The 15,560-nt window shown below is 44.4% G+C and overlaps 1 protein-coding gene across 2 annotated transcripts in view; it reads right to left on the reverse strand.

Annotated features, from left to right (window-relative positions):
• Positions 1-15,560, reverse strand: part of ANKRD27 (ankyrin repeat domain 27) — a 494,829-nt gene that overhangs the window by 133,926 nt on the left and 345,343 nt on the right. For both annotated transcript variants that reach the window (XM_069217700.1, XM_069217699.1), the window contains one exon: positions 4,810-4,854. In XM_069217700.1, the coding sequence (XP_069073801.1) occupies positions 4,810-4,854 (45 nt within the window). The remainder of the gene's footprint in view (positions 1-4,809; positions 4,855-15,560) is intronic.

Raw genomic sequence — 15,560 nt, forward strand, 5'->3', positions numbered from 1 at the left:
AGTGACGCTGACAAGTGTCCATTACTTCTAGGATGGTATCCACTGGTGAGGCTGCTTCCAAGGAGTGGCTGGAGTCTCTGGGAGGCAAAATCTTCTGCTCCGAAGTTTTCGGAGTAGAAACCTTGTGTCGAACCGAAGCCATTGGCTTTGAAGCCAAAATGGAAATCTTCTTGCTCGGGGCCAAAACGCTTGATTCAAAGGGTCGTCTCGATCCCGAGGCAATGTGGGATGCTGCCAACCCTTAGGGCAATGCCAAAGACAGCTTAGTCTTAGCTATTTTCGGTGCCGAGCCGGAAAGCAAGCCATCTGAATGTATCTTTCGGATCCGACCATGGCCTAAAGGCAGTGGAAGTCCACCGACCAGTTTGTGGGTCTTCTTTGAAGTCTTTATATGGGATGTGGGGGCTGATGTACTCACAGATTGCCCGGAAGTGAGAGACTGACTTTCTATGTCCGATTTGACGTCCTACTCCGAATCTTCAATAGAGAAGGCCTCCTCGCGTTCGATCTCGTCCTTGGCTTGCTCTTCCCCGAAAATATAGGGCGTGCAGTCTGGTGTCTTTAACGCCATCTCCAACCGACTCGCTTTCAGTCTTGGGGGTCGTTTTAGATCAAAAAGACCGACAGGCGTCACAGGTTTCTTCTTTATGGTCCGGAGAGAGGCACAAGTTACACACCTGGTGTTGGTTGGTGTGTGGGAATTTCAAATGGCATCAAGGGCAAAATCAAAATGCAGTCCCTTCTATCAGCCCTCCATGTCCTGATAACAGGTGGAGTGGTAGGCCAGGAGGGTGCGGATGCCTCAAAGGGCTATAAGTAGAGTCCTGATGCAGAAATTCATATTGACTACGTCAAGTAGAGAAAAACGCCATTGAATTACAATACAGTCGCTGAAAGAAAGACAGAAAAGAACAGTTCCGAATAGACAAAGCCAAAGAATACCGGAGCGAGAGGAAGACACGTCCAAACTCGACAGCAGAAAGAAAACAATCTAACAAAGGACTCAATGCCCATGTGCAGTATCACCAAGAGGAGGAGTCACTCGATCTCATGACTCGAAAACATTCTTCAAAGAAAAACAACTTGCATCACTTCGGACCCAAAACTAGATGGTGGACTTATGCAAAACATGTATATCTAGAGCCACACGTCATCGAACAGATTGTTACATAATTTGTCCCAGCTTCCTGTGCTAAACAGTGACCGGTGAAGACTTTGAGGTTCTTTAAGTCAAACAATTAGAGCCAACAACCCACTCAGAATGGTCAAATTTAAAGCTCCCCAGGCCAGAGAGTCAGGTCAGAAAGAAGCACAGAAAGAAGACCTATGAGTATTTGAGAACAGATGGTTGGTGCAAAGATGTATATTTGAATAAAATGTAACAGTAGGCTCGAAAAGAGGAACTGAAATAAACTGAAACAGCTACAGAGGAGCACTTTAACTAATCACCAAAGTCCAAAAAGAAAAAAAGATTTCCTCTCCAGCTTTTATATACAAAAGCTTAAGTGAGTATGCTTTGTGAAAAGCTTTTGTACACAATAATATTTTGCTGGAAAACATGCAGCCAGAGGAAATGTCCCTTTATGCTGTAGAGCAGCTCTGTTATTAGTCTCATACATTGCCCTGGACTGAAACAATTACCCTACTCTAAAATTGGCTCAGGTTTACCTTCTGCCAAGTACTCCAAAGCTAAAACAACAGATGGACGGAATGCGGAACAAATCAAACATTCACCAGAGTCACAGATCTGCTCGCCATGCCATTCCAGTTTGGAGCAAGCTGCATGCAAATCAGTTTTGACAATGCCTCCCCCGGGGAGCAGTCCAGTCCAAACTGCCAGGCAGGTCCTCCCTGGACCAGAAACGAGTATCCTGGGACTGGTTTCGGGGTATCACCCTAATCAGCCAGGCTAGGTTGAATCTGGTGGCATAGTGAGCACAGGACCCACATCTGGGCATACTAGTCCCACTTAGGAAGATAAATGCAAAAACAACAGATAATGGATAAAGTACGGAACAAATCAAACATTCACCCCCAAGTCACAGATCTGAGTTTTAACCCATCAGTTTATTTGCTCGCCATGCCATTTCAATTTGGGGAGCAGGGTCAAAACTGGGGTGTTATGGTAAGCAGGAAAAATGATGGTTTAAACCAAGATCTGTCACTGAGGGTGAATGTTTGATTTGTTACGCAATGTGAGTTTTTAATGTATGTATGTATTGAGTATTTGTAAAGCGCATTCCAACCCGTGGGCATCGAAGCGCTGACTGAGGTGAGGCAGAATCCATATACCCAGGGACTCCCCAGTTATTGCGGGAAGAGCCACGTTTTAACCAATCTCCTAAATCTTAAATGGTTATGTTCTTGCCTAAGATTCAACGGGAGTGAATTCCAGATTTTGGCGGCCGCGATGGTAAACGCTTTATCTCCCCATTTCGCCTTCTTAGTACGGGAGGTTTGAATTCGAAAGGCAGAAGCAGACCGCAACGGCCTATTAGGCCTATAGAATTGCAGCTTGGAAGTCAAAACGTTGGGCCCAATCCCATGGACAGCTTTATGAGTGATGCAGAGCGCCTTGAAAGAAAGCCAATGGGCTACCGGAAGCCAATGAAGGCTTCTGAGGGAGCTCTTAGCAGAGGCCCCACAAGGTAACTTCTATACAAGCCTAGCCGCGGTGTTCTGCATCACCTGTAGCTTGTTGAGGGATGCTTTATCCAGGTTAAGCAGCAGCGCATTTCCATAATCCAATCTAGAAATGACTAGAGCCAAAGTAGCGGCAATTCTACAGGAGGGTGGAATAAAAGGGAAAACTTTCTTTAATTTCTTCAGCATCCACATACAGGACTTAACTATCAGATTAACCTGTGGTTTAAATGACAGTTGGTCATCAAACAATAACCCTAAGTTTTTCGAGGTGGATCCTGGCTCCGGGAGGGTGCCGCATTCTTTCGGCCACCACATGGAAGACCAGAGATCCCTCTTCATCCCGAAACACAGGATTTCCGTTTTTTCACAATTGAGTTTTAGCCAATTGGCTCTCATCCAATTGTTCACTGCTATCATACAAGCATTAAAGCGGATAGCCACTTCCTCCAAATCATTATCGATAGGGATGATGATCTGAGTGTCATCAGCATACAAGGTGGGAATGAAGCCGAAAGTACGAATTAATTCTGCCAGCAGTACCACTACACATTAAACAGCGTAGGGCTGAGTGACGAGCCCTGAGGGACCCCACACGGCAGCAGATAAGCTGGGGATCTAAAATCACCACTACTAACCGTAGCCCACCTGTCGGATAGAAAGGATTCAATCAGCTTGAGAGCTTGATCTCTTACACCAGCCTGATGCAGACGATCTAATAGAATATGGGGGGCGATGGTATCAAATGCTGCAGACAAATCTAGCAAAACCAAAAAGACCCCTTGGCCCTCATCAACCAATCTGCGTATGGTGTCGGAAGATGCAATGAGAGCCGATTCCGTACTATGCAATTTCCGAAAACCATGTTGCGCACTGTCTAAGCCCTTAGTGGCTGACAGGAAATCAACTAATCCTTTATTGAGATGTTTTTCAAAAATTTTAGCCGCAAAGGGAAGAAGGGCTATAGGGCGTAGATTAGTCAGATCGTCAGGTTTACCAGTTTCCTTCTTTTTTAAAGGAATGATCGTAGTTTCTTTCCATGCCTTGGGGTACACACCTGTTATAAGAACTTCCTGAAAAATAGGGGTCAACATAGGTACCACTAAGTCAGGTACAAGTCGCAGGATAGCAGGAGGACAAGGATCCATAAGGGAGCCAGATTTGCATTCAAGTAAAAGCTTGTGCATGTCCTCTTTAGATGGCATTTTAAACCTAGATAATAAATGTGGCTCATCCAGCAACCCATGGGGTGTCAATCCCTGGCATGGGGGCACAATTGACCGTAAGGAGAGGTTAACATATTCATCGTCCGACTCAAAACTAGAGTAGATGTTACGAATTTTACATTCAAAAAAATTGGCGACTTTGTTGCAAAAGTCTTGGGAATTTTCACCTTTAGAAGTACCTAGGGGGGTGGTGAGGGCATTGATGGTTTTAAATAGTTCCTTAGAGGAATTGGCCGCCTCGCTAATTTTAAGTGTGAAATAATCCGATTTAGATGTCAAACAAGCTTCTTTGTACATTTTTAGAGCTGATTTAAGTTTCGCTCTCTGTCTATGTCATATGGTACCATCCTAAATATACCTACAATCAGTGCACAAACACTTGAGGGGAAAAAGTCAAAGTTTCAAAGCTCAAATACTATATGGTGGACTATGTACACTATGTCAATAACAAAAGACTGAACAGTGTATTCAATGGTTATGGTGAATAAGAATGACAAAACAAAATTAAAGTACAGTGTTTGGCTTCTGCCCATGGCTACTAAACAGCGTGCAAAAATCAGCCTATGCTTTTAAGAAAAACATCCAAGTTAACCTGTCACCAAACTTTATTTGCCACACATCACTTTTCTGAAGGGCAACATTAATATAACCTGTATTAAAAATACCAAATGCAAAAGTAATAGTTAGCCACAATGCCCTAATATGAATTAAAAAAATAAACTTTAGGTCATTCAAGATCTATTTTAAAGTTGCTTTTGAAAAATGGGCCTAACACCAGTCTAGGGTCTTAGCTTTTGCCACATACAGCGGTCTCCATGGACAATGTACAAACTTTTGGTCAACTTATAAATATAATGCTAACTATTCTAGATTTGAATTTTATTAACAATGGCAGCACGTTCTTATTTATGTACTACGAAGTATAGCTTTATTAACTCACCATTTCGAGATCTCCATCAGCAATAGCTCTGAGGAGTTTATCTACCTATATGAAAAAAGAAAACAATGGCATTTTGTTGTTGTGCTGTTTCAATGAAGGAATTAAGCTAGTCTTAGACATAAATGCAGTGTGCAGGGCACATTTATTTGTGAGTATGAGGTACACAATAAGAAAGATATTCAAATTTGTCAAATGCAACAGCAATCAACTGAAAATGAAAATTCCTATCTTAAAACATGATACAAAAGCAATTCTATATTGGTACCTGGCGGCAAAATTAAATGTCACAAGTTTCCCGACATCATAAAATGAAGGCATAAACAACAAAACAATACGATTCCAATACTTCTTTACAATGCAAGACAACACACCATTGACCAGTATGTTCTAGACAATATATTTTGTATTTATGCTGGTGCCTTTAATTAACAGTAAATACTCTTGATTGTCTCAAACATAAACAGTGCAAGGACAAATACATTATCTGAAATATGAGAGATTACTGTGTTTTCTGACAACTTTTCTTTAACAAACATATAAGACTCTGGAAGGTCTCCAGTACTTGCTGGTGAAAATATTCCTCCATGATCAAGGTTTCACTCTCTTTTTTTATTTTTTTTTAGTTTTGCTTTATCAGTCATGTCGGTGGAGGTTTTCAACAATTTCAAAAGGTGCAACACCAAGGCTGGGAATGCCCTTTTCACTGGCAGCTCAGGGGTGTGTCTAACATGATTGCAGTTACCTAGTACTTGGACTGCTACAAAAGACACTGGCATAAAAGATTAACAGCTGTATAAGTAATACTTTCACCTTTCCGCTCCAAAGCCACCAACCTCATCTGCGGCGTCCCCCAAGGCTCCTCACTAAGCCCAACGCTGTTCAACGTCTACATGGCCCCCCTCGCACAACTGGCCCGCCAGCACAACCTCAGCATCCTCTCCTACGCCGACGACACCCAGATCGTCCTCTCCCTGACCAAAGATCCTCTCACCGCCAAAGCCAACCTTCACGAGGGACTGAAATCCATCGGCGAGTGGATGAGAAACAGCCGCCTGAAACTTAACTCCGACAAGACGGAAGTCCTCATCCTCGGGCGCACCCCCTCGGCCTGGAACGAATCGTGGTGGCCCACCGCCCTGGGCCTCCCACCCACCCCAGCCAGCCACGCACGAAATCTCGGCTTCATCCTCGACTCCGCCCTCACTATGTCCAAACAGGTCAACGCAGTCTCATCCTCCTGTTTTAACACCCTCCGAATGCTCCGCAGGATCTTCAAGTGGATTCCAACAGGAACCAGAAAGACGGTGACCCAAGCCCTCGTCAGTAGCAGACTCGACTACGGCAACGCACTCTACACAGGCACCCCAACAAAAGATATCAAACGACTCCAACGCATCCAGAACGCATCCGCCCGCCTGACCCTCGACATACCCCGCCGATGTCACATCTCCCCTCACCTGAAGGACCTCCACTGGCTCCCCGTGGACAAGAGGATCACCTTTAAACTCCTCACCCACGCACACAAGGCACTACACGACACCGGACTCACCTACCTGAACACCAAACTCAACTTCTACGTTCCCTCTCGTCAACTACGCTCTGCCAACCTTGCCCTCGCCATCGTCCCCCAAATCCAGCGCAAGACCTCTGGCGGCAGATCCTTCTCCTACCTCGCCGGCAAGACCTGGAACTCACTCCCGACCTCACTACGCCAGACCCAGGACCTCCTCACCTTCAGGAGACTCCTCAAGACATGGCTCTTCAAACGATATCAGCACCCCCCCCCCCCCCCCCCAGCGCCTCGAAACCCTAACGGGTACATAGCGCGCTTTATAAATTATTGATTGATTGACTTTGTTGTGGAAAACTAATGAATCTGCTCAAGGTACAACCGTTTCTAGATGATCCCAACCCTTTGTCTTCGATCTTTTTCACAAAAGAAAATCTATGAAAAGCTGACATGCTTTCATTTAAGTCTATAGCTCTGTGCTTCACACAGAACTTTTAGTGGAGCCTCTATTCGATTTTGCCCCATTGTAATATATAACTTAGTTTTCACCACTTCAAGTTTAAGTTTCACAAGCATTGTCAGGGCCAATATTTCTGGTTTGGCTGCCAGCCTTGTGTGGCTTTACCAACAGCTATTTTGTTTTGCCATGGCTTTGAAAACCTATTTTTGGGGGAGCGGATAAACTTTGACCACTATGAAATTATATTAGTTGAAAACAAGAATATTTTTTGTCTCAAAAGGCACACATAGCCTTGCACTAAAGGGAACTACTGTGTGACTGGCTGTGAAATTAGCCAAAAGTTGAAGTGGTCTGACCCACCTGACCATGCTTTATAATGGGTGGAAGGTAAACGTGAGTAACAACAAGAGACCTACAGGACTGGTCGAAAACCCCTCAAATAAGTACATTAACACATAACATTTTACTAAAATCATGTAATGTAATAATGTTCCTAAAAATGATCATTCTTTCAGCATTTGCATTGGTGATAGATATCATATTTGGGAAACGTGAAGAGATACAGAGTGACGCAAAAGAAAGACAGGTATGAGGGAGTTAGGGAGATTAAACTGTGAAACAAGAGGGAGCAAGAGAAGTGAAAGTAAGAGGGCTTATGAGAGAAAAGAAGGTTTGACAGGGAATAATTTTAGTGAGAAAGAGAGCCTGTGAGAAAGTGAATGTTGGTGTGAATGGGTGGGTACGAGCAGAGCATAGTGTCTTGGAAGGGAGTAAAACAAGCCCAGATTCCAGTATGTATAAATGAAAAAGGAAGGCATAAAGACAGTGAGGAGTGTGAAAAAGTGAGTAAAGCATATGAAGTAAGCTATAAGAGCTAGGGGGAGTCAGACAGTGGTATTCAAAAGAAACGTGTGAGACTGGAAGGTGCGAGGTCACAGCTTTAAAACAGGGGAAACAGGAAGCATGTTTTTACGGAGCAAAAGGAGGATTAATAGAGGAAAATGACAATGGGTCACAGGAGAAGGTACAGCATGGTGTCCCAGAGGGGAGGGAAACGTTTTGTAGGCAACTTTATTAGGTGGCGGCCTCTGGGCAACATAAGGGAAATTATATGTTGCCCATACAAGCTGCAAATGTTACAGCCACAATTGCCTGAGGTGGCTGGTGCAAAGTAATTTGCCTTTGCCTACACTGGCAAAACACCTGGCACTAGTGTTGGAAGAGAGGGGAAATAAGAGATGGGAAGGGTTAAGAGAAGAGGCAGGTGAGAGACAAAGGATGGTAACTAAGAGGAAGGGAAATGAGAGAAAAGTGTGAAAGTGTAGGTGTAAAAGAGTACAGGGAAGGCAATGTAAGTACAAGAAAAAATGTATGCAAAAAGGACAAGACAAATCAGTGTCAAGAAAGAAAGAAAGTGATAAGAGGTAGATGAGAAAGGAGAGACTGAGAAAAATGAGTCAAGTCATAGATTGACGGTGAGAGAACAGAGAGAAAGACTGGAGAGACTGGAATGTTAGTGAAGGGAAAAACAAATTAGGGCAGCACAGAGGTGCATTACACTGGAAAACATTTTGAATTAAAATGTTCCTCCTTATTGTCCATTTTGCACCCTGTGTAGGCATTACAAGTAGAGGAAAAGCTTCAGCCTATCAATCTTTTTTTTAAATAATAAAACGCTGAATACAAATGCACCTCTATCCAGGTTAGAAGTAGTAGCTGCTTTTCAAGTTTGAGTTATATCAATTTAGCACGGCTGCATCTGGGTTCTGGTATTGTTGACAGAGTGTCATAATGAATAAGTTACTTACCTTACATAGCATCCTTTCTGGTGGATACCCTATCTAACCACAGATTGCTTACTTTTAGTATTATATTCCCCAGGCTTCAGACTGAATGCGGATAGTGTTTTTAAATAGCAATGCGGCTTCGAGCTGACACTGTTCTGTCAGAAATGCGACAGAGCAGAGTCACATATATGTGCCACCTCAGCATGCTGACTTCGATTTTTATCTTGACTCTTCCAGCACCTCTGGACGTGGCGTACAATACAATTGGAAGTACCACAAAGGTGGGAGATTTTTTAGATGGTAAGGAGACCGAATCGGAGGGCAGGGAGGGCACTGGGGAATCTGCAGTTAGTTGAGTAATGATGAGAAAGAGTGCTGCTGGAGGTAAGTAATGTGTTCTTTTCATGGATACTTCTAAATGCAGATTTCTCACTTTACAGCAGACACCAAGGCAATATCGTCCAAGGTGATGCGTCTGAAGTGGGCTCAGAACACAAAGTCTTGCAGGACCAAGCTGGCGAAATGACTTTCCCACCTGACCTGGCTTCCAAGCAGTAGCTCTGCGGTGAATGTATTCACTGACGTCTACTAAGCAGCTTGGCAGATGTCACGTACTGACACCCCTAGTGCCAGCAGAGTGGTAGCAGCTTTAGCCCTGGTAGAATGGGTTCTCAGACTTTCCAGAGGTTATTTCTTGGCCAGAGCACAGACTATCTTAATGCAAAGAACTATCCATCTTGACAATGTCCTCTTTTGTACAACCTTCAATTTCTTTGCAGTCCAGCTAATGTAGTCTCTGCATCTCTTAAGGTGTGTAGAGGAGCAAAGAACAATGGTTAAGTGATGGATTGCCCAACATGGGAGTCACAACTTTTGGTAAGAATGCCACTCAAATCCTTAGCACCAACTTGTCAGAAACATCAAGATCAAGTTAATGTCACATTGTGACATCACAACGGTTTGGGAGGGAAAATAGGTGTCAAACTTTAAATAACTCATCACAGCAGGTGATTTGAACAAGGACAATTGGTCCAGCAAACTCTGAAATGCCAGCAGGGTTGACAAATAACCTTTAATACTGCCAACTGCAAATCTCTGCTGGGCTAAAGATAAAACAAACAAAAGGACATCTGACAACTTTGCTTATAAGTAGTAAGTCTTGTGAAAGCCACACCAGGCCACAAATTTGTCCGAGCATCTGGCATTACATGGATTTAGTTGAAGGGCGCCTAGGGGCAAGGATGACATCCACTATTTCAGACGGCAGACCAAATGATGTTAGTTCCAACCACTCAATCTCCACACTTATAGGTGTTGATCAACAAGTTACTTATCTTTGGCAACAATCTTTTTGGTGGATCCTATATCTATTATAGATTCCTTGCCTTGTGAATATTCCCCAGGTGTCAGACTGGATCCAGAAAGTCAAAAGCAATACTGCTATGTGCTGAAAAGGTGGCATTGTGTGGCTCTACACCAACATCACTACACCCCTGAAGTGACGAGCAGGGCAACATATAAGCAACACAAAGGTGCACTGGCATCATTTGCTTTCTAAGGCTTGTCTGCGACACAGGGCCAATGGGCAAACTTAGTTGATCAGTGTGCATCGCTGTAGGTTGGGATATATATATATATATATTTTTTTTTTAGAAGGAAACTAGTCCATTCCAAAGAATGGGGAGGTGGACACGTTCGGTGCGAAATCTAAGGTTAGATAAACAAGTTACTTACTTTCGGTTATGCTCCTTCTGGTGGACATTATCTAACCACAGATTCCGCACCTTGTAAATACCCTCAAGGTGCCAGACTGGATCTGGAGAATTTTCTCAGCAATCCCTTTGCAAATCTGTAAGGGGTGTCATGTAGCTCCACATCAGATCCATCCCACCCAGGAAGTAATGCTGGGGCACCTACACAGCCACCAACGCTGCGCAATGACGTTCATTTCTTTCTGATATCTGTCCATGTCATTGGACGAGGGAGCTTTAATAATCAGATTCTCTAAATCCACCTCAAACTTCAATGCCTGGATCACCACCTGTGCAGATATCATGGATCCTCCCAAAGTCATCAAAGTCACAAAAACCAGAACACAAGCAAGCTGGTACACGGATGAGCTCAGGCTCACCAAACTCCACTGCAAGCAACTTCAACACAGATAGATAAAAGTCTGAGCGACAAGAGCACCTACAGATCTGCCCTCAGATGCTACCATCAGCAAATGAGAGCCACCAACGCTCCACACTCACCGAATGCATTGAAAGGAGCACAAACAATGTCAAGGAAATCCTTGCCGTAGTGGAAGACTTCACCTCTCCAGTAGCAAGCTCAACCAGCGCAAACCTCTCTTACGACCTCTGCACCGAGCTGTCCCTATTCTTCAGCAACAAGCTTGCCGGCATCTGTTTTGCTTCACTAATGACCGAGCTGAAACACTCATGCACTGACAAAAATCTCTGGAATGTGCTTCTTAGTCCAAAGAAGACATTTATTATTTCACTTCGCAAGGTTCGTAAAAGATTAGCATGCTGAAAGCACAAGTTAAAAAAAAGGTCACGTTAAAAAAAAGGTCACATCAATGAAATGAAAACATGTACAAATGATTATCCACTGCAATATACACAGCAAATATATGCATCTATATTATAATGCAATGCAAATAATTAATAAAAAATATGCATCACCATTAGGCACAGGCACAACTGCTTCATCTCCCTCCTATTCAGCATCAGATCCCAGAATCAATCGAGGAGAAATTATCCTCATGGGAAGGATGACACACCCCACCGTCCTGGGCATGTCTGCGATCTGAAAACACTCTCAGTCCCCTATCAATCTGGTCTTGGCTTCTTATACTTTGAACTAACAAGAGGGGAAAATTCTAGAATTTCCCTCTCACTGCAGAAGTTTATTTAAAAAAATGCTCATTGCTTTAGGCCAGCTTTGAAAATAACACATCAGGACTTGGCCACAATCCCAAGGTGCCAATTCAAAACAAGACCATTCCCTGCTGTCTTAGTACCTTTTTATCAGCCTAAGCCCTTGGTGGGAAAGAACACAAAAAATAAAAACATGAGCACAGTGTACAATGTGAAAAACTCCTTGCAGCTTTTAACTTGGCGGTGGCTAATGCTAAAATAAAGTCAATGGGCATAAGGAAGCTGGTGGTCACTAATGAGACGGTGTGCTGCTAGGCTAAGTGCAACATTGAGCCAGTGGTTAAAACACAAGCCCTTACACCTCAAACCAAAGTAAGTAACTCCCTCCGATGGATCATTCTAGCGGCATCTTCCTCACCTTGTGGATACCATAAAAGTAACTCCAAAGGTTGATGGGTTGTGGAACTGCTCAGACTAAGAAGTCCTGTAGAGTTAGCAGGCAAAATGTTAATCTTGAAGAACCTGACTGCAGTAGTGCTTTATGAACATTTGCACTGATGTCAACGTAGCAGCAACCAATATCTAGGACAGACACACCACATGGCAGCGCAGTGGCAGCAGACTTGGTCAAGTGGAATGAACCCCAAATCTTTCAGGTGGCCGTTTCTTAGCTAGTGCATGGCGGATATTAATGCAGAGGACTAACCACCTAGAAATGGTTCTTTTCTGCATTGCCTTGCCCTTCAATTGCTGCAAAGGAGCCCAAAAAGAGTGAATCATCCTCCCCATGGTCTTTTGTGTGATCAATGTAGAAACTGAGGGCTCCCTCAGGGTTCAAACAAAGGACTCTTTCTCCTCCCCTTTCGAGGGGTGAGCTTGGATAAAGAAAGTTGGAAGGGAGATAGCTTGCCTTAAGTGGAAAGGTATTACTAAATTTGGCAGAAATTGAGCTTGAGTTCTCAGCACCAGTTTGCCTAAAAGGATGTCATGAAAAGAGGCTGGACTGAGAGGGTGAGCCATTCATGCACAAGCGGACATTACTGCAACTATAGAAAACGTTTTCAGTGTCAAAAGATATAGTGGATAGCTGTATTGGCTGAAATGGAGTACACATTAGAAAAGTGAGAACCAAATTCAAGTCCAAGTGTGGCATCACAAAAGGCTTTGGTGGAAACATATGCTGTAAACCTTTAAGAGGTCTCATCACAATGGGTGATTTAAACAAAGGAGGTTGATCAGGGAACCTTAAAAAAGCCAAAAGAGCTGACAAATACCTTTAAAGTGCGCAACACAAGTCCTTGCTGGTTAAACAACAAAATAAACAACATTTCAGACAGTTTAGCTTGAAGCAGGTCAATCTGTAGGGAGCCACACACCAAGCCACAAACTAGTCGTAGCACGCACCGTACACCAGTTTTGTAGCGGAGCACCTGGCTGTCTGAAGAACATCAACCACTTTGGGAGTACGACAGAAGGACACTGACTGCCATCATTCAATCGCCATCCATGGAAGCGCAGCTTGCTGAACCCTGGGTGCAGGATCCTGCCTTGTTGCTGCAACAGATGATCACTGTATAGAGGCAGCTTGACTGGAGGGCAGATACCCATGCCCAGAAACTCAGAATACCACACCTGGCCCAAACCAGAACCACCAGAATGACTTGGGCTCAGTCAGTCTTGATCTTCTTCATAACTCGTGCTGGAAGGAGTAGAGGAGGGAAGCTATTCAAGAGTTATAAGATTCACTCTTGGGGGAATGCATCTCCAAGAAAGAGTATGCTCGAGGAACTCTTGCACGCACAAATACGGACATTGTGCATTCTTGGCAGTGGCACAATGATTGAGCCAGTTTTACCTCATTTCTGGAACATGCAATGTGCCACCTCCAGGTGCAACTTCCATTCATGATCTGCGCTCAGTCACTGAATTTATCGGCCACGGTGTTTAGAAATATTTGAGGTGGTTCACGACTAGGGAAATTCCTTAGAGACTCAGCCACTTCCAGAGGCTCAGAGCCTTCTAACACAGGACCCAAGACCCCACCCTTCTCTGCCGTACCACTTGATGGTAGGGTTGCCTGTGAGAACCTATACTAGCCTTCCATTGTTAGATGGTAGGAAGGCCTTTAAAGCCAAGAGTCACCTAATATTCACCTTTCCCAGATGGCCCCACCAGTTCTGTAGTAAGGAATCTGTGACCACCTTCAGCTAAGGGCAGTCCAATAGTTGTCTAGCTGGCCCAATAGTTGTCTAGCAGCGACCACTGCACATTCTCCAGAACCAGGATGTTATCTGATAAGTTCCACTGGTGGTGTGCCCACTGGGACTTCAGATCTCACTGCAGCACCTGCATATGCCATTTGGCATGGTCGACTAGCAAGACACAGACAGCTAAGTGCCCACACAGCCTCGACTGAGAGCCAGAACAGAGGCAGAAACATCAGACTCACACCCAGAAATTCCAGGGCTCCCCACTCTGGGGTGGAACGCATGAAACTGTACTGTATCCAGGATAGTTCACAGTAGCATTTGCGAAGGGGTCAAGCATAACCATGGTATGTTGATTGTGAACTGCAACAGTTAGGAGATGCACCAGATTCTGGAACAGGTTTATGACTGCCTGGGAAAAGCTCGCCTTTAACAGCCAGTCTTCGAGGTGACTGGTTTACCCAACCTTTGAAATTGTGTGTGACCACCACCATCACGTTTGTGAACACCCGAGGGCCACTGGTAAGGCCTAACGGGAGCACTGCAAACTAAGGGCCAGATGTAGCATTTTCCGATTTTGCGAATTGGAAATTGCGAGTCGGTGCGACTCACAATTTCCGATTCGCAAAATCGGATGCAGTACGGTGTCTCAGACACCGACTGCGAGTCGCTATGGGGTCACAAAGACCCACCTCATTATTATTAATGAGGTGGGTCGCATTTTGCGACCCCATAGCGAGTCCCTGCACTCATAGGGATGGTGGCCTGCTGAAGTCAGCAGACCTCCATGTCTGTGACGGCTTTTTAAATAAAGCAGTTTTTTATTTTTTTATTTTGCAGCCCGTTTTCCTTAAAGGAAAACGAGTTGCAAAATAAAAAAAAATAACGAAACCATTTGGTTTCGGTTTTTCAGAGCAGGCAGTGGTCCATTGGACCACTGCCTGCTCTGGAAAATCCTTTTTGGCAACATTCACAAAAGGGAAGCGGTCCCATGAGGACCCCTTCCCTTTTGCGAATGGGTTATCACCAGTGTGACACTGGTGGTAACTGCGAATTGCTTTGCGACCGCATTCGCGGTCACAAAGCAATTTAGCATAGCGATGCGAGTCGCAAATAGGAAGGGGACACCCCTTCCTATTTGCGAGTCGCAATCAGAATTTGCGAGTCGGTAACGACTTGCAAATTGTGAATGTGCATCGCAAACGATTTTCGCAATTTGCACCATGCAAAATGTTTGCTACATCTGGCCCTAAAAATGCTCCTACTCCACTATGAACCACAAGTAATGCCTCTGGGTCTGCAGGACTAGAATATGCAAACACAAGTCCTTCAGGTCTAATGCAACCATTCAGTTTCTGGGATCCAGGCATAAGAAATCTGGGCTAGCAAAAGCATCTTGAATTGGTCTTTCCACAAGAAGGCGTTGGGAAGGCGGAAATCCCCCAAAAAATCTAAAAAAAGGATGAAGCCTTCATGCACTTGTCGGTGGTAAGCCTCTTTTGATCCATGGGGACCAAAGGCATACCAAGGTGAGCTGGCAAGGTACTTAAACAGCTCAGTCTGTGGTTGCATTGCTGATGGCCCTGGAAATTTGGGGGGGAATCTAAATCAGACATGGAATCAGTTCCTCAGGCAGATATCAGGAACAAGACCAAGGGGCACCCTGACTTCACGAAGACTTGGGCCACAACAATGATCCATTGTGGGAGCGGTCTTGATAGGAGGAACAGGTCTGTATCCGACCTCCAGCGGGAGCAAGCTTTATACACCTTCCTGTTCAGCATCATACACCTTGGCTTTCCACTGCATCAGTTAACACTCCTCACCTGACTTGGAGTTGTGGCCCAACCCAAACACCAGAGGCACACTTCATGGGGATCTGCCACATACATGTTTGTGACAGTT

Source organism: Pleurodeles waltl, chromosome 12 (assembly GCF_031143425.1).
Source record: "Pleurodeles waltl isolate 20211129_DDA chromosome 12, aPleWal1.hap1.20221129, whole genome shotgun sequence".
NCBI classification, from domain to species: Eukaryota; Metazoa; Chordata; class Amphibia; order Caudata; family Salamandridae; genus Pleurodeles; species Pleurodeles waltl.